Raw genomic sequence first — 20,975 nt, 5'->3', positions numbered from 1 at the left:
TTCTCAAGTATTCTGAGTTACTACAGAAAAAACTATATTTAAAGAAGAAATGCTAATTGTTTCCACTTCCAATATTGGCCAAGTTGCTCCTATCAAACCAATCTATATAGAGATAACTATAAACCCAAGATAAAATATTAAAAAGGAAAGATATGAAAGCACTGAAGAAAGACCAAAAATAGGCAGGAACTAGAGTAGTAGGGTCTACACTTGAAAGAAGGAATGACACTAGTTGAGTTTCTGGTTTTTTTATATGGCTTTTAGCCAGATGAGAAGCCATACAAGATGATTAAGGTAAGGTAGGATAGAAACCTTCAGTCTTATTGGCATGGAGGACCCTAGGGCAGAATTTGAAGTGACCATAGATGGTGAAAAGTGGTGAAAGAAAGAGCCAAAGAGGAGCCTCAGATTGCAAATATAAACTCTACTTATAGCTCTTGCTGACATTTAAGGTTTGTATTGGTATGGTAGACTCCAAGTAGCTCAGACAAGGCTAAAAGAACTTAATAGAGATTTCAGCAGCCCTACCACAGAGGAGAGAAAACTTGGAGTTTTATCAGTCAAGTTAACTGCCTGCCAAGTTAAAAACAAAACAGTACTCTTCAAAGAAATATAACAGACTTTAGAGTCGCTAAAACGAATCAGTCAGAATGTTCAAGATACAATTCAAAATTATTAGACAGGGAAAATTTCCCATATTTATAAGGAAAGGAAATTAATAGAGACCAAACTCAAGATTACAAAGATGTTATTATGTATCACACGATTTTAAAGTAGTAAGTATAAATATGCTCAATAATGTAAATAAAAATGTACTCATGATGAATAAACAAATAGGAAATCCCAGAAGAGAAAGAGCATTTGTAAAAAGAAACAATGACAATTATAGAGCCAAAAATTAAATATCCAAATAAAACTTAAAAATACAATATCATAAATAAAATTTTATTGAAAGGCTTAACAAGTTAGAGAAGATAGATTCCGGTTTCCCAATTGGAAAAAACAAACAAACAAACAGGAAAAAGAAAGATTGAAATAGGAATGAACAGGGCCCCAGGGATCTAAGGTAATCAAAATGACTAACATATATTTAATTAGAATACAAGAAGGAAAGGAGAGAGAAAATGGTGTAGAAAAAAATATCCTAAAAAAAAGTTGAAAAATTTCCAAATTTAGTGAAGGCAAATTTACACATGCAAGAAACTCAGAAAACATTAAGCTGGATAAATGTGAAGAAAATCCATCTAGACACATCATAGTCAAACTACTGAAAGACAAAGATAAAGAGAGAATCTTGAAAGCAGCCAGAGAAAAATGATATATTATATGCAGGAGAATAATGATAAAGATAAGTGTGAACTTCTCATCAGAAATAATGCAGGCCAAAAATAAATGGCATGTCATCTTTACAATGCTGAATGGAAAGAAACAAACAAAAAACCCTGTTGACCCAGAATTCTATAACCAGTGAAAATATCCTTCAAGAATAAAGGTGAAATAAAGAAAAATGAAGAGAATTCATCACTAGAAGAACCTGACTGTAAGAAATCTAAAGGAAGTTCTGTAGGCTGCAGGGAAGTATACCACTTAGAAATGTGCATCTGTAGAAAGGAATGAAGAGCACCAGAAATAGTAAGTGCATGGATAATTTTAAAAACCACTACTTTCCTCCTAAATATCTCTAAATTATGTTTCATTTATATTAAAGTAGAATTTTAACTTTGCAATATGGGGTTTATAACTTATATAGATATAAAACAAATAGAGCATATAAGACAGGATGCTGGTAAACAGCCCTCTATGGCTGCAAGTTTCTTACAATTATGTTAAGTATTACTGTATTAACTCTAAGTAGACAGAGGAAAGTTACAATGTGATCCCTAAACCACGGGTTGGCAAACTACAGTCTGAGGGCCAAATTTGGACCATCACCTGATTTTGTAAACAGTTTTTTTTGAATAGTCATGCTCATTGCTTTATATACCATCTATGGTTGCTTTCACACTATGATGACACTAGAGCTGAGTAGTTGTGACAGAGACCATACGGCCCATAAAGCCTGAAATATTTTGTGGCACTCTACAGAGAAAGTTTGCTGACTCACGACCTAGAATAACCACTTAAAAGTAATAATGAGAAGTAGAACTAAAAAGTGAATAGTTAAATTAGAGTGGAGTTCTCAAAATCATTCAGTGCCTAAAGAAGGCACTGCACACCACAACTGACGCCACGACAGAGGAGAAACAGCCATAAAAATGGTAGACCTAAATCCAACCACATCAATAACTACATTAAGTGGAAATGGAGCAAACACTAATTAAAAGGCAGAGGTTTTTGGAATGAATAAAAAGGCAAGATCTATCTTTAAGACATTCACTTTAAACATCAAGGCACAGATGGTGTGAAAATAAATGGATGAAAAAGATATGCCATGCAAACAGCTAGAGAAACTTACATATCAAATAAAGTAGATTTCAAAACAAACAGTATTATCAGGGATAAGAAGTATTATCAGAGATACAGAGGAACATTCTGTAATGATAAAAGGCTCAGTTGATTGGGAAGACATAGTAATCATAATGTGAATACTCTAAAAATAGTTTCAAAATACATAAAGCAAACTCTGACAGAATTAAAGAGAGGCACAGACAAATGCCAAATCATAGTTGGAAAATTTAATACCCTTAACTCATCAACTGAAAGAATACCTAGATAAAAATCAGTAATGTATGAGCTGTTATAGTTTTTATAAGATCTAGAAAACTAAAAAGTTACTCAGGATTTATCACCTTAATAACACAATGAATCATATCCTTTCTTCTTGATTCGCCCTTTGAGTCAGATATACGTGTGGATGGAAGGCAAGTATAGGAAACAATGTTGGCCCATAGACAAATATACTTCTCCTGTCTATCTGGACTAGCAGAGTACTATATGTGTTACCAATTTCCTTGTAATACCTTGCTTTAGAATTATGACAATTTAGAGATGTATCTTTATTTTACAGATGAAGAAAATATGATCCAGACAGCTAACCAATCTAACCAAGACTATACAGCTATTAGGAGCGTGCACTAGAACAAAGGTCAATCTGATCTCCAGTGTATCTTTCTATTATACAGCACTACCTGCTTGTTGACAGTGCATAAATAATGAGAGATGCTGAGATTACCATGCAGGATCAAATAAATCTTTGGGGCATCTGGATTGTTTGGATTAATTGATCCAAGCTTCCCTCAGATCTCAAAAGTCTCTTTCAGTTCGATCAAGACCGAGGAGACAATGTAGATATAAAGTTAAGTAAACCTCAACAACTAGTATTAACCCATGATTTACTGTCCCTCACTAAGGTAACTTTACTCTTCCAGTAGTCTATGAAACTTGTTTGCCATAAGCTATAATGTCACACACAAGTTCTTTCCCTGGATACAGTCATTTTTCTCTTTTAAGTCTCTGCTACTTTAGGTTTGACCGTTGGTAAATATAATGCTATTACGGGAAACAACCGGCAGGGGGCAGCAGATTTCATAGAGGAACAAGTAAATGCAGTGACATTAGTGATAATTAGTACAGCAGCTAAAACATTTTTGTCCTCTCCTTTTCTGACTCTTCAGTTGCAGTATATTTAAATTATGATCTAATTTAATAACTTTAAATTATACATATATATATGACAAATCAAAATGTCATTAAAAATTATGATTACAAATGGAATTAAAAACCCATACATTTAAGCTCATGTGCTCAAAATTATATATATATATGTGTAATATATATGTGTGTGTGTATATATTTCTCTTTCTTAAAAAATACACTTTACCCCCCCTCAGTTAGTGATGATAACCACTGAACTTGTGTTCCAGAGAAGAAATTATATAATTCTGAGATTTCTGATGGTAGGAAAATATTTAGCATTATATAGTATTAAAAACTCTTAGAGCAGTGCCATGGGAAAACATGATGACACACATAGCTCCACACTCCAAGGGTGCAAACAACACTCAAGGTGAGTTAAAATGAAACTAGGCAAGAAGCCTCAAAGAAGTTTCTTGTTAGCTTTATTAATATTCTGTCATATTTACATGACATCATACCACTTTATCCTGAAATGGATTTTACAGAAAAACTATGATAGCAGAGGTGAAGTAAAAGTATCAGTTATCACCACCGGTTTATAGATAGGTACAAAAAAGGCCCAGATTGAGTAAGTAATTTGCCTCAATAAAAGACTGACCCAAGGACTGAAGGAGGAAAAGAACTTGCATTCTCTTAGTCTAAAATACTGATTACTAAATAAGAGTTGTATCAGAGAATAAAGTGGATAAAATTTGCTTATAGCTTGGCAATTTTTAATTACTTACTTGTTTCCCTTGAACTCCTCTCTCTCCAGGGTTTCCAGTCTTACCCTACATAAGAAAGAAAATGCCTGGGTCAAGCAACCCCCTCCCCAAATATGAATCACACACCAAGAAAAATGGAAGATATTATATGTTCATCTTTAATGTGAACTATTTTACTACTTACAATAAGACCATAAGGCCCTCTTTTTCCTTGATCTCCTTTTTCACCCTAACAAGAATCAATACCAGGTGAGTTAATCAGAATGTGAATTATGGTCTTATACACACTAACATACACTCACATACCAAAAAAGAAGACATCAAATACATAGTTCAATAATAAAAAGAATACATTTCTGTGTGTGTAGTAAAAACTTTATGTATGTTTCATACTTAAACTAAGAAAAAAATTAGAACCATACTTTTATAGGGAAATACATCATTGTTTAGACAGGTAGGACATGTGAGCTCAAAAATATTTCACTGTGTATGAAATGAGAAAATAAGTGATTACCTTGGCACCTTGTATACCTTGTTCTCCTAAGAGACCATCTGGTCCTCTTGGTCCCTAGAGATGGAAAAAATATCTTGTTGTTAATTTTAAATGTTTCTTTTTTACTGTTATGCATCCTTACAAATGGAGACACTGGACTCTTTTTTAGTTGAAAAAATCCTTTTGCTTGTTTCTGTGCCATGGACACAGTAAAGACTACAGCTGAGTATATGGATGAAACCATTTGCATGGGAGAATCAGGCCAGTGTTTTCAAGATTTAATGCCAAATAGTAAATCAGATGACCACAGAAACAGCTGATTCAGTTGTTGAGGTAGCTATAGCATAGGTTTGTTACTTGAGTATTTTGTTTATCTTATCCTTTACTCTGCAGAAATCCAGGATTTATTCTAAAAATAACTCTAAATTGACTTTAAAGTGGCTGGTTTGTTTGTCCAAACAGTCTTCCTAAGTTTTATATTTTTGAAATGGAACTCTTCTCATCACTTTATTAGAAAAAGAATGCTGACTGCACTGTTCCCCGCTATGCACCTGCTTGACAGCTGAAAGATGGCAAGGGGCACAGAAAAGGAATAGAAAATGTTGCTGGGAATGTTCATGTAAATTTAAAACTTCTCAGCTATGTTGCTATCAATATTAATTCAGTAATTAGTTATGAAGAAGCATTAGTTGCAAAAGTCATTCTCTAATGAAAGAGGACAGTATATGTTCCTTGCCTAATTATAACTGTCCTTGGAAGATCTTAAAGTCCTTTGCAAGGGAACTAATTTAATTCTACAACCATTAACTGAACATATACTGTGAAAAAGGCACTGTATTAAGTGTTATGGGAATCCACATTATGAGATAAGGTAAATTATATAAATAACTATAAAATAGGCAGAGATATTGTGTATCAAGGGCTAAAGGGATCAAAGGAGGGAGAGAGCTTTCACACGTTTGTAAAGGGAATGAAGATATTATTTTGACAGTCAGAAATCATGCTCTAAAAGAAATTCTAGATGGAGGCATAGTATGAGAAAAGGGTAAAGAAGCACGAAAAAAGATACTTAAGAATGAAAAAACTAGTTTGTTTAGCTGAGCTGGTGATTACATGGAGTATTTTTTTTAGTATTTCTATACAAATAAATAATTTTGAAAAGACTGGGATTTAAAACGTGAAGGACTTGAGTTTATATTTGAATCAATAAGCAATGAGGAGGTGCTGAAGATTTCTATACAAAACAGTGATACAAATCTCCCAATACAAAATGCTGATTTGAAGAAGTCCCGTAGGCTTCAATATCTTCTATTGTATCCCATCTGAGGCCAGCTTAGTTTAGCTTTATACTATTAAAAAGCTGCTTACTTCCGGGAAGATCCCACATGCCGCGGAGCAACTAAGCCTGTGCACCAAAACTACTCAGTCTGTGCTCTAGAGCCTGCAAACCACAGCTACTGAGCCCGCAAGCCACAACTACTAAAGCCTGCGCACCTAGAGCCCGTGCTCCGCAACAAGAGAAGCCACCGCAATGAGAAGTCCACGCACCGCAACGAAGAGTAGCCCCTGCTCCGTGCAACTAGAGAAAGCCCACGTGCAGCAGTGAAGACCCAATGAAGCCAAAAATAAATAAATTTGAATAAATAAATTTAAAACAAGAAATGAAGGAGAAGGTATCACTACAGACCGCTGAGACATTAAAGGGAAAATAAGGGACTACTATTGATAGAAACAACTCTTCACACATAAATTCTACACCTTTGGGGTAAACTGATCCATTCTTCAAAAGCAAGAACTCAAAACAGGTCAAGGACAAAGAGATTATTTGCATAACTTTGTATCTATTAAAGAAATTGATTTTGTAAATAAAAACCTTCTGAAATAAAAATCTCCAGACCCGCCCCCACCAAAAAAAAAAGAAAAAAAAACTCTGCTTACTGTAAACAGGACTCTCTTCCTGGGTGCCCTTAGGGTAAGTGCATACCCTGATCCTCTTGGACATATCCACAGGATTGGAGAGTCACACTCCATGAGGATCTATAGCTCCACTGGGCATACTAAAGCTAAAGCCATAGCTCTAGCCTTACAATTTCTGTCTATATTTAAGGTACTCCATGATCTGTCCCCAGTTTACTTTTTGATCCTATTTTCCCATAAAAGACTGCAAAACTAAGTTAAAGTATTAATGTACAGGACCTTGAATGTCAAATTGAGGAGTATGGACTTAATAGATAAGTGACTTTCAAAGTGTGTTGTTGTTCATTCAACAAACATTTACTGAGTGCCAACTATAAGGCCAGGTATTGTTTTAGCCCCAGAGGATACAGTAGGGAGAAGAGACGAATCCCTGAATTTATAAACAAGCAAATAGATATATAAAATTAAAATATAAAATGACTATAGGTAGTCAAGTGTAATGAAGAAAAATAAAGGAGGTTAAGGAACTAGAAGGAGTCCAAGGTGGGGGGCCCCACTTTAGATCAGGGTCTGAGAAGGCTCTCTAAAGTGACGTGTGGGTAGATCTGAAGGAGCTGAGACTGCAGGCTATGCAAATAACTTGGGGAAGATCATTCTGGCAGGAGAAATAGCAACTGCAAAGGTCCTGAGGTGGGGGCTTCCTTGGAATGTTTGACAATTAAGTAACTGAAGATGGAAAAAAAGAACAATGTTTAAAGGATGACTCTGAAGTTTTAAGTGCAAAGATCCCTCAGGACCTTGCTCCAATAATCACCTTCACCTTATCAGTAACCTGTATTGATTCTCTTTCTCCAGCACCTTCTATGCTTATTTTCTTTTTTCTGCCCTGTAAGAAAACACTTTCCAAATTTTTTTGGAGTAATAACAGAACGTGGCTGAGAAAATATGAAAAGGAATCAGTGGTTAGCATTCTAAAATACCACAGAAAACAAGTAAGATCTAGAAATGTATCCACTGGTAACTAGGCACTTAACTCCTTTGCAACATGAAAGTTCTGACTTTCTTGGATATTTTGTTAGTAAGTAACCAGTGGAATTATGACAGCATTAATATAAAAACAAATTGGAAGTGTAAGTTTGTTTAGGGTAGAAAGGGGGGAGAGTCGGGAGAAGATAACAATTTTGACTCTAGACAACCAACCACAATGGTAAATCCTCGAAGGCTAATGCTAGAGTTAGAAGTCATTCTGTCTAGGTTTAAAAGTTAGCAGCCATAAGGATAAAGCTTCAAAAGGCCCCCAAACATAGAGTAATAAGTTAAAAAGAATTTTTAAAAATTGTTTGGTCCAAAAATGATTGAAAAAAGTCTCATTTCTTAGATAAAAATAAGATTAAGTGGTTGCCTAGATATATACGCAGAAAAGGCTGCACTGAGCTCAGGAAGAAAGTCTCATAATTAACTGCCAGTTTCTGCCTCAGCACATAGATCACCCATTGTCAAGGCTGAACTAGTCTAAACCCTGCTTTGTAAGATGAAGCAACTGAAGCCTGCAGATATCAATATAAGTGAGTCACCTGATTCACATAATGTCTAAATGTCTAAAGACTTTGAATAACTATGCTTTATTAAGTTTATAATATTTTTTCAAGTGTTAAAAAATAAATAGATGTAATCCTGTTATCAAGTGAATTCAGGCTGAAATAGAGGATGTGAAGTTTAGAAGAAGTTTACAAAATGAATATTAAACACGAGTAAAATGCTGATTGGTATTATAGGTGAAAGGAACTCCCTCCAAAATTAAGGAATACTTTAGTGATAATCACTCATTTTTTAATGTTTTCCATTAAAAAATATTTTTACTTAAAAGTACTTTCACATTTATTTTTTCATTTACTAAACCAGGACTAGACAGGGAAAAACGAAAGAGAAGTTTCTGCTCCCACTGTGATGACTAAGGTAACCACATTAAGTTAAAAAAAATGTCTAAGTACAACAATTATATTTAATTAAAGGCTATAAAGCCTGAGGTTGCTAGTTAAAGAGGTTAAGGCTGGCAGAACTCTAGGAAAGTTTGGTTTTCTCTATGCTTCAGTTAAGGGTTGGTTAATTAGCTAAAAGCTTAGCTTTATCAATATCTGCAAGTTTCACTTTGATATTGGTTGTAGAAGTTATCCCTGGAGTTATTCTTTGACTCCTGAGACATAACAAGCTTCAGGACAAGCTATAAGAAAATTATACAAGCAATATTATAATAGGTACCTAATTAGGTATAAAGTTATTTTTTCTAATACCTGCCTTAAAATCTCTACCTATAAAGCTCTTGAAGAATGTATTCTGGTTAAGTTTAAAAAAAAATCTAATCTTTTCTTTATCCTCTTTTGGAAAAGTTAAAGTTGGCTACAGGTAACTCTCTCATCAAACAATCTCAAACTACATGAATATTTTCAGCCAATCCTGTTATTTTTTTCAGTTATATAAGGGGCAGGATTACACAATCTTCATAAAACTAGTTAGAAAAATTTTCATAATACTAAGTTGCTTACGTTATTTCCTGAGATGGCAGGTATTGTTGCTTGTCTGAGCTTTTGCTATTCTCTGTCAATATTGTATGATACTTTAAAAGCCACTGGACTGTAAGTCATTAAACCGTAAAATCCATGTGGTTTAGATCTAAGCAAAAGTTAACTTGAATCCTCCATGATAGTAAGAGAGTGTTTGACAGACGCTATTATAACAGTAAATGTTAGATAGATGAATGGCAGATGGATGGATAGGAGAGAAGCAGAAGGACAGGCAGACTCCTTGGGTTGTGGTCCTACCATTCATGATGTTTGCATGTTCACCTATGATAATAGTACAAATCACAGGCAGAACAGCAAGGGCACACAAGCACTAGTTTCATAACGAGAGTTCTTTGTGTGGCCTCCTAGTGCAAATGTGCCTAGTTTCCCCTCCAATGTACTGTGACATAGTTGTGTGTCATAAAGTGTTACAGGTGTGCTGGAAATACTGACTCCCTCAGCCTTTGGGGTAGCAAGGAAGGGCTGGGGCACAGGAATTCCCAGCCAGATACTTTTTTCATTTATCCCTGTGGGCTGGACATATATTCTCATTTTTTGTGAGTGAAAAATATTTGAAAGGATATTTATTATGATCACATCTATAGTGGAGAATAGATTGGAGAATGGATTGATGGGAGAAGAAGATATTAGGTGATAATTAGAATGGAACTTCATAATACTGTATTCTTTCCCAAATATTCTGGTCTTTAGTTCTTTTTGATATTCCCAATGTTCACTGATTATTTGAAATATTCTCCTATAAAGGAAGCACTTTTGCATTAAACAAAGTCCTTATTTCTAAACAAAAAGACCTTGTTTAGAAAATACTGGTGAACTTTAAATAATTATGAGAAGCCATTTGGGAAAAAATCAGTAAAACGTATTTGGAGGATGAGAGGAAAATAGACACTTGAAGAGGTGAGAATTGAAAACAAAGTGTCAAATCAGAAAAGAGTAATAATTTGCCCAAGGATCACAGGGAGGTTAGAAAACTGCAGAGAATATGAACTTTCCATATGACTTATCAGACAGTACAAGTGGTCCAGAAACATATCTTGCTTAGGTACATGGCTTATGCCTGGATAATCAATAAGACCTCAATTACTTAGCTAACCAAAGTAAGTATTTCTGTTTTTTTAAATCTTTCACAAAACTGGTTGAACTTTCCCACTATGAGTAATACAAAGTTGAATAAACACATTTGACCTAACCAAGTACTGAATGCTGGCAGGGTACAGACCACTAAAATGACAGAGTAGAGATCATCTTCCATGAGTTTTTATTTTATTATTTTAAATCTCATTTGGGCTAAAATAGATGTGGCCATCAGGATTATTTGTAGACTGTAAATCCATAAGCCAGAAAGGAAAACTGTTTTTCAGAAAAGAAATGACAATACAGAAAAATTTGCTCTCTTTCTTTAATCTTCACCTAAAACACAGCACATGAAATTAAAGTTGTTATTTATTTATTTTGCCTATTTTCTTTTCTTTTCTTTTCTTTCTTTTGGCCATGCTGCACAGCTTGCAGGATCTTAGTTCCATGACCAGGGATTGAACCTGGGCCACGGCAGTGATAGCACCAAGTCCTAACCACTGGACTGCCAGTGAATTCCTAAAGTTGTTATTTTAAACTGAGCCTTTTTCTCCCATTTGCCAACTGGAAAATGGCAGTTTAAAAAAAAAAAAAAAACTTTGTTATTTGGAGGCCATGCTTTTAGAATTTTGTAATATTTTCTTCATTAGCTGTAAAAGTCAAGGTAAAGCCAAGGGAGAAAACAGAGTTCTTAAAGCCCACATATTCAAATTAATCAAGGAAAAATACTCTAAAATTCAATAGGGGTATTGAATAAGCATACGGTTTGGAATCAGACACACTAAGGTTTGAATCCTGGTTGTGCCACAGACCTGCGTGTCTACAGTTCATATACTTAAACTCTCTGAGCCCCGTTTTCCTCAACTGTGATATCTGAGATAAATGCCTCTCCTTCCTAGAGTGGGTTTGAGTATTAGGTTAGGTGGTATATGTAAAAGTGCCTGGCACGTGACAGGCACGCAGTAAATGGTGGTTCTTATTTCTTTAAAGAAAAAAAAGGGATTTTATGTTTAAAAGACTTAAAGAGTGAAAGGTTTTAATTTAATTCTTATGCATAATTATTAGACAATGATGACATATTACTTCTTATTTACAGTGAATAAACTCTTAGTCATCCTGTGTATTCTTATTCTACTTCTTATCACTCTTATTCTGTCATGCTGTTACTATCCCTTGCTATAGAAGTCTCTTGTGAGTAGAAGAATAATTTAAACATCTTTGTGTTCACAATTCCCCCAAAGAATGAAACTGCAAGTTGGGAATAAGAAAGAAGAATTCTTTGTCAATAAGTGAAATTTCTAAAACACAAAATGGAAAAGTATGGTTTTATAAATACAAATGATTATGAATTACATTTAAATTAATGTAGGTAGGTCATCTAATATAATGAAAACAAGAAAAAACCCAACAACCTCTAAGCATTATCTAGAAGATATAGAGCTATTTTTGCTGAACGCATCACTATTTATGACACCATTTTTTAAAAGGTTAATGCACTTCCTTGATTAGATAACTTACTCTTCGTCCTTTAGGACCTGGACTCCCAGGTGGTCCTCTTGCTCCCACAGGACCCTACATGTTGAAAATTTTAAAACCAGTTATAGAATTAACAGGAATGTTACGAGAACAGTAGTTACAACCTTTCTTATGATATGTAATTCTCCTTGGGAATTCTTAAAATAAAATTGATTAGTCTCCTTTAAAAATATGCTTTAATTATTAAACAAATACCATACTACCCTCACCCAATATTCTGCTTCTGACATAGTCTACTATTTGGAGAAATTTAATTTCTAAGTGTTTACACCCTGAAAAAAAATGGGAAGTATTTAATATTCACTGACCACATAGTTTTTAGGATGAGCACATATGGTGGTGGGAGGCACAACACATAAGGGAGACACCCACTTAGCCAGTCTGACCAGTCTAATATGCCTGGTCCATCAAAGAAGCAATGGTTACTTTTGCAAGATTTCTTTCTCATTACTCTAGATACTTATGATAATCCCATCACATAAAAATAGAATTTTTTCTGTTACCATGACAAATGCCACAAAATTTTCCAAATTTACATGCCACAAAAAAATAGCCCTAAAAGAAGATTAAGTTGTTATTTGTTACTAAGTCAAGTACAATGAATTATTTTTATACCCAATGGTCTCCAGTGTTTAGAAGACAACATTTATTTATCTATATAACACAGGTAGACAAAAACAGTGAACTTTCACAGGATCTCAAATCTATTTCTTATCTTACATGAGTAAAAAGATTGGCAACTGTTCCCTAGATCAGTCTTCCTCATTTTAGAAGTCAATGACACATCTATCAGTATGCTGGAAGATTGGGCTTATCTTTAAAACAGAAGCTTCACAAAACAGCATAAACCATTTCTGATAATAGTTCTGCTTAGGGGATCACAAAGGCTGATATTCTTTACATTTAAGTTCACAATAACTTTCACATTTTAATAAGCAAACTTTCTCTGTAGAGACAAGGCTTCATTATCTTTCTGTAACCACAAATGGAGTTTTTCAAAACTCAGTTTTTGAATAAAGATATATTTTCCATGAATTTTATCAGTTTGAGAATATGTGGAAATTTCTAAGAACAACATGTTGGAAATTGTGCTTGTGATTTGTTTGTCCAATAGGTCTAAGCTTGATTACTGACTCTGTTTTCTTATATGTGGTTATTCAAAAGAAAGTTTAGATATTTTTTATTTTAGGTTGCAGAACTATACTATGAGAAGTGAGCAGTAAATAATAGAGCAAGTAGAAGTGAGGAGGTTCAAGATACCATGATATATTCTAGAGTGTTTTGCATTGACTGGGAAGAGAAGTCTTTTCTATACTTACAGGTAATCCCAGTGGACCCATGGCTCCTGGAGCCCCAGGAGGACCTGGATATCCCTATAATTTAAGCAAAAATATAAAAGACATAAATTCTCCATCACATCTAATTATTTTCATTGAAGACAAACAAGTAAATTATAAATAGTAATTAATAATGATAATGTGATAAGATCTCCCTCTACTATCCAAGAAGTAAGAGGCCACAGGAAATGTTCCAGAGATAGACAACAGAAATAAAAAATGTTTACATAGAAGATGGGTACACTTTTATTAGAAACTCTTTGCCTAGAAATGAAATTTGCTAGCCAGAATCACATATTATAACCTACTAAGAAGAGAATATTCATCTCACATCTCTGCAGGTTGTGTTATGCTATGAATAGATGCATATTATGTTATACAGATTGTGAAACCATATCATTTTCAGATGTCAGGGAATTCAATAATTAAGAAATGTGGGCCTCTCCAGGGGACTCAAAGACCAGCAGCCGTGTGGCTGACTGGGTCTTCGTGCTCTGGCCGGGTGTCAGGCCTGTGCCTCTGAGGTGGGAGAGCTGAGTTCAGGACATTGGTAGACCAGAGACCACCCGGCTCCATGTAATATCGAATGGCAAAAGCTCTCCGAGAGATCTCCATCTCAACACTAAGACCCAGCTTCACTCAAGGACCAGAAAGCTACGGTGCTGGACACCCTATGTCAAACAACTAGCAAGGCAGGAACATAATCCCACCCATTAGCAGAGAGACTGCTTAAAATCATAATAAGGTCACAGACACCCCAAAATACACCACCGGATATGGTCCTGCCCACCAGAAAGACAAGATCCAGCCTCATTCACCAGAACACAGGCACCAGTCCCCTCCACCAGGAAGCCTACACAAACCACTGAACCAACCTTAGCCACTGGGGGAAGACACCAAAAACAATGGGAACTACAAACCTGCAGCCTGTGAAAAGGAGACCCCAAACACAGAGAGTTAAGCAAAATGAGAAGACAGAAACATACAGCAGATGAAGGAGCAAAGTAAAAATCTCACAGACCAAACAAATGAAGAGGCAACAGGCAGTCTACCTGAAAAAGAATTCAGAATAATGATAGTAAAGATGATCCAAAATCTTGGAAATAGAATGGAGAAAATACAAGAAACATTAAACAAGGACCTAGAAGAACTAAAGAGCAAACAAACAATGATGATCAACAAAATAAATAAATTAAAAATTCTCTAGAAGGAATCAATAGCAGAATAACTCAGGAAGAAGAATGGATAAATGACTTGGAAGGTAAAATAGTGGACATAACTACTGCAGAGCAGAATAAAGAAAAAAGAATGAAAAGAACTGAGGACAGTCTCAGAGACCTCTGGGACAACATTAAATGCACCAATATTCGAATTATAGGAGTGTAAGAAGAAGAGAAAAAGAAAGGGACTGAGAGAATATTTGAAGAGATTATAGTTGAAAAATTCCCTAATATGGGAAAGGAAATAGTCAATCAAGTCTAGGAAGTGCAGAGAGTCCCATACAGGACTAATCCTAGGATAAACATGTCAATACACATATTAACCAAACTATCAAAAATTAAATACAAAGAAAAAATATTAAAGCAGCAAGGGAAAAGCAACAAGTAACATACAAGGGAATCCCCATTAGGTTAACAGCTGATCTTTCAGCAGAAACTCTGAAAGACAGAAGGGAGTGGCAGGACATATTTAAAGTGATGAAAGGGAAAAATCTACAGCCAAGATCTACTCTACTCAGCAAGGATCTCAATCAGATTCGACGGAGAAATTAAAACCTTTACAGACAAGCAAAAGCTAACAGAATTCAGCACCACCAAACCAGCTCTACCACAAATGCTAAAGGAACTTCTCTAGGCAGGAAACACAAGAGAAGGAAAAGACCTACAATAACAAACCCAAAACAATAAAGAAAATGGTAATAGGAATATAAATATCGATAACGACCGTAAATGTAATGGATTAAATGCTCCAACCAAAAGACATAGACTGGCTGAATGGATACAAAAACAAGAACCGTATATATGTTGTCTAAAAGAGACCCACTTCAGACCTAGGGACACAGACAGACTGAAAGTGAGGGGATGGAAAAAGATATTCCATACAAATGGAAATCAAAAGAGCTGGAATAGCAATACTCATATCAGACAAAATATACTTTAAAATAAAGACTATTACAAGAGACAAAGAAGGACACTATGTAATGATCAAGGGATTGATCCAAGAAGAAGATATAACAATTGTAAATATTTATGCACTGAACATAGGAGCATCTCAATACAAAAGGCAAATGCTAACAGCCATAAAAGGGGAAATCGACATTAACACAATCATAGTTGGGGACTTTAACACCTCAGTTTCACCAACTGACAGATCATCCAAAATGAAAGTAAACAAGGAAACACAAGCTTTAAATGACACATTAAACAAGATGGACTTAATTGATATTTATAGGACATTCCATCCAAAAACAACAAAATTCACTTTCTTCTCAAGTGCTCATGGAACATTCTCCAGGATAGATCATATCTTGGGTCACAAATCAAGCCTCAGTAAATTTAAGAAAACTGAAATCATTGTCAAGTATCTTTTCTGACCACAATGCCATGAGACTAGATATCAATTACAGGAAAAAATCTGTGAAAAAACAAACACATGGAGGCTAAACAATATGCTATTAAATAACCAAGAGATCACTGAAGAAATCAAAGAGTAAGTCAAAAAATACCTAGAAACAAATGACAATGAAAACACGACGACCCAAAACCTATAGGAATCAGCAAAAGCAGTTCTAAGAAGGAAGTTTATAGCAATACAATCCTACCTCAAGAAACAAGAAACATCTAAAATAAATAACCTAACCTTACACCTAAAGCCAATTAGAGAAAGAAGAGCAAAAACCCCCAAAGTTAGCAAAAGGAAAGAAATCATAAAGATCAGTTCAGAAATAAATGAAAAAGAAATGAAGGAAACAACAGCAAAGATCAATAAAACTAAAAGCTGGTTCTTTGAAAAGATAAGCAAATTGATAAACCATTAGCCAGACTGATAAGAAAAAAAGGGAGAAGACTCAAATCAATAGATTAAGAAATGAAAAAGGAGAAGTAACAACTGACACTGCAGAAATACAAAGGATCATGAGAGATTACTACAAGCAACTATATGCGAATAAAATGGACAACTTGGAAGAAGTGAATAAATTCTTAGAAAAGCACAACCTTCTGAGACTGAACCAGGAAGAAATACAAAATATAAACAGACTAATCACAAGTACTGAAATTGAGACTGTGATTAAAAATCTTCCAACAAACAAAAGCCCAGGACCAGACGGCTTCACAGGAGAATGCTATCAAACATTTAGAGAAGAGCTAACACCTACCCTTCTTAAACTCTTCCAAAATACAGCAGAGGGAGGAACACTCCCAAACTCATTCTACAAGGCCACCGTCACCGATATCAAAACCAGACAAGGATGTCACACAGAAAGAAAACTACAGGCCAATATCACTAATGAACATGGATGCAAAAATCCTCAACATAATACTAGCAAACAGAATCCAACAGCACATGAAAAGGATCATACACCATGATCAAGTGGGGTTTACCCCAGGAATGCAAGGATTCTTCAATATATGCAAATCAATCAATGTGATAAACCATATTAACAAATTGAAGGAGAAAAACCATATGATCATCTCAATACATGCAGAAAAAGCTTTCAACAAAATACAATACCCATTTATGATAAAAACCCTCCAGAGAGTAGGCACAGAGGGAACTTATCTCAACATAATAAAGGCCATATATGACAAACCCACAGCCAGCATCATTCTCAGTGGTGAAAAACTGAAACCAATTCCTCTAAGATCAGGAACAAGACAAGGGTGTCCACTCTCACCACTCTTATTCAACATAGTTTTGGAAGTCTTAGCCTCAGCAATCAGAGAAGAAAAAGAAATAAAAGGAATCCAAATCAGAAAAGAAGAAGTTGAGCTGGCACTGTTTGCAGATGACATGATACTATACATAGAGAATCCTAAAGATGCTACCAGAAAACTACTAGAGCTAATCAATGCATTTGGTAAAGTTGCAGGATACAAAATTAATGCACAGAAATCTCTTGCATTCCTATACACTAATGATGAAAAATCTGAAAGAGAAAATAAGGAAACATTCCCATTTACCCTTGCAAGAAAAAGAATAAAATACAGGAATAAACCTACCTAAGGAGACAAAGGACCTGCATGCAGAAAAGTGTAAGACACTGATGAAAGAAATTAAAGATGATACAAACAGATGGAGAGATATATCATGTTCTTGGATTGGAAGAATCAACATTGTGAAAGTGAGTATACTACCCAAAGCAATCTACAGATTCAGTGCAATCCCTATCAAACTACCAATGGCATTTTTTACAGAACCAGAACAAAAAATTTCACAATTTGTATGGAAACACAAAAGACCCCGAGTAGCCAAAGGAATCTGGAGAAAGAAAAACGGAGCTGGAGGAATCCGGGAGGACTTTGGAGTATACTACAAAGCTACAGTAATCAAGACAGTATGGTACTGGCATAAAAACGAAAATATAGATCAATGGAACAGGATAGAAAGCCCAGAGGTAAACCCACGCACATATGGTCACCTTATTTTTGATAAAGGAGGCAAGAATATACAATAGAGAAAAGACAGCCCTTCAATTAGTGGTGCTGGGAAAACTGGACAGCTACATGGAAAAGAATGAAATTAGAACATTCCCTAACACCATACATAAAAATAAAGTCAAAATGGATTAAAGACCTAAATGTAAGGCCAGACACTATAAAACTGTTAGAGGAAAACATAGGCAGAACACTCTATGACATAAATCACAGCAAGATCCTTTCTGACCCACCTCCTAGAGAAATGGAAATAAGAACAAAAATAAACAAATGGGACCTAATGAAACTTAGAAGCTTTTGCACAGCAAAGGAAGCCATAAACAAGATGAATAGACAGCCCTCAGAATGGGAGAAAATATTTGCAAATGAAGCAACTGACAAAGGATTAATCTCCAATATTACAGGCAGCTCATGCAGCTAAATATCCAAAAAACAAACAACCCAATCCAAAACTGGGCAGAAGACCTAAACAGACATTTCTCCAAAGAAGACATACAGATGGCCAAGCAGCACATGAAAAGATGCTCAACATCACTGATCATTAGAGAAATGCAAATCAAAACTACAATGAGCTATCACCTCACACAGGTCAGAATGGCCATCATCAAGAAATCTATAAACAATAAATGCTGGAGAGGGTGTGGAGAAAAGGCAACCCTGTAGCACTGCTGGAGGGGATGTAAATTGGTACAGCCACTATGGAGAACAGTATGGAGGTTCCTTAAAAAACTACAAATAGAACTATCATACGACCTAGCAATCGCTTTACTGGGCATATACCCTGAAAAAAACATAATTCAGAGTCATGTGTCACAATGTTCATTGCTGCACTATTTACAATAGCCAGGACATGGAAGCAACCTAAGTGTCCATCGACAGATAAATGGATAAAGAAGATGTGGCACATATATACAATGGAATATCACTCAGCCATAAAAAGAAATGAAATTGAGTTACTTGCAGTGAGGTGGATGGACCTAGAGTCTGTCATACAGAGTGAAGTAAGTCAAAAAGAAAAAAATCACAAACCTAGGTTCTGAAGAACCTAGGGGCAGGACAGGAATAAAGATGCAGATGTAGAGAATGGACTTGAGGACACCGAGGGGTGGGAAGGGTAAGCTGGGATGAAGTGAGAGAGTGGCATAGATTTATATATACCACCAAATGTAAAATAGCTAGCTAGTGGGAAGCAGCCGCATAGCACAGAGAGATCAGCTCGGTGCTTTGTGACCACCTAGAGGGGTGGGATAGGGAATGTGGGAGGGAGACACAAGAGGCAGGGCATATGGGGATATATGTATACATATAGCTGATTCACTTTGTGATAAAGCAGAAACTAACACACCATTGTAAAGCAATTATACTCCAATAAAGATGTTAAAAAATAAAAGAAATGTGAATGTGTACAAATATTTTAGCCTGTCAAATTTCAGAAGGAACATGCCCTTTGTGGTTTAACCATATTCAAATGATTCAGAGAATGCCTTAGGAGTCAATAATTTGTGAAATTAATTAGCCTTATGGGTATATTAAACTTCCTAGTTGACAGCAATTGGAGATAGGTAAAAAAATAATCTTACAGCGCTCTACTCATAATACAGAAGTTAAAACTGAGCAAAAATTTATGTACAATGAATTTGTAGATAGCATTAGGTACACCAGATCCATCACAATATATTTTCTGAAAGCAAAATTCTTTAATTGAAAATAATTGCTCATTTCTATCACATTTAGAAACTTTAATAAATGAAAAACTGCAATCTAGATATAAAATTTATCAGCTATTACTATCTTAAAGATAAAAGAATGTAAGATGAATTCTGCATTCTGCTCTTCCATGTATCAAATAATTACATTGTGACCACAAACTCATGGAAAAGTGGCAATGATGATATATGCCATATAAACTATAAGCTATAAAAAAAAAAGTAGAATTCTAATTGAATTTTCTTCTTCATCCACTTAAGCTAACTTAGGATGGTTTAATTCTTCTCTTAAAACTATAGGCTCATTAGACCTAGCCATGTGAGTTGCATGCTTTTCAGTGCCAATCAGCATTCTGAATGGTAAACTGTTTAGAGTAGAAGAAAATTCTAATGGAAATTTACCACAAAATAGCATTTTTCACTTACTTAAAACTTCATTCAAGGCAATTCCACCTTTGGAATGCCTTAACTTTATTATGTTCTTTGGACACATATCTTTCAAATCACTGAGCTCTTACCATAACGCCCTTTTCCCCCTGGGCACCTAATGGCCCTGGATTTCCACGTTCTCCCTTTTAAAACAAAGACAAAATAAAAACATTGAGTCATGTTAATTAGTCATGAATGAGCTAAGCCTAGACAGGAAACTCATCCTAATTTTCAGTAATTTTTAAAATTACAAATTTTGCATTTTTACCCTAAAGTTGTTAGGCTTTTAATAAAAATTCTCTTAAGATACTTTTTAAGGGATAAAATACTAAAAAGTCTTATTAAAATGATGAAAATAGAAATTATGAATAATCAAGATTTAAAATTGAGCATGCATCGTATTCTAGTTTTGCAAGTAGAAATTCTTATAATTTTGAGACATATAAAATATAAGAACTGTAAAAGTATGAAAGCATATTGTAAAAATTAAGTGTATAACCATTGAACAAAATTTTATTTCTGTAATCTGTCCATCACAATTAAGCATAATCATAATCACATATGCCACAGCAGATTAAAGGTCTAAACTGATTTACATTAAAATTCCAAGACTTTTCAACATGTTAGTGTAGAAAATTTAACCTAATACAGAAGTAACTAAACCAGAATGAAAGAAGTACAAAACCATCTAAATTTTTTGAACTGATGTCATTTTATATTTGTTATATTAATAAAAAAATCAACAAGTATATATCAATCACTTTTAATGTACTAAGTGAGAGTTGGAGAGATATAACAGATATTTGACTTAGACTCTACCCTCAAGTAATTGAAAACATGACATTAACAAAGATGAATCAATTAAAGGACAATGAAATTTTAAATCGTGTGGTACTTATTCTAAGC

General features: G+C 34.8%; 1 protein-coding gene across 1 annotated transcript in view; it reads right to left on the bottom strand.

The window, feature by feature from the left end:
- COL24A1 (collagen type XXIV alpha 1 chain) overlaps positions 1-20,975 on the bottom strand; it is a gene marked incomplete at both ends in the record, with an annotated part of 398,127 nt that overhangs the window by 136,799 nt on the left and 240,353 nt on the right. The window contains 6 exons of the mRNA XM_082834714.1: positions 4,362-4,406; positions 4,525-4,569; positions 4,855-4,908; positions 11,925-11,978; positions 13,262-13,315; positions 20,159-20,212. Of these exons, the coding sequence (XP_082690840.1) occupies positions 4,362-4,406; positions 4,525-4,569; positions 4,855-4,908; positions 11,925-11,978; positions 13,262-13,315; positions 20,159-20,212 (306 nt within the window). The remainder of the gene's footprint in view (positions 1-4,361; positions 4,407-4,524; positions 4,570-4,854; positions 4,909-11,924; positions 11,979-13,261; positions 13,316-20,158; positions 20,213-20,975) is intronic.

Source organism: Leucopleurus acutus (genome assembly GCF_964270905.1).
Source record: "Leucopleurus acutus genome assembly, chromosome: 2".
NCBI lineage: Eukaryota > Metazoa > Chordata > Mammalia > Artiodactyla > Delphinidae > Leucopleurus > Leucopleurus acutus.
The sequence above is the reverse complement of the archived record's forward strand: the minus strand, read 5'-3'. Positions and strand labels throughout refer to the sequence as shown.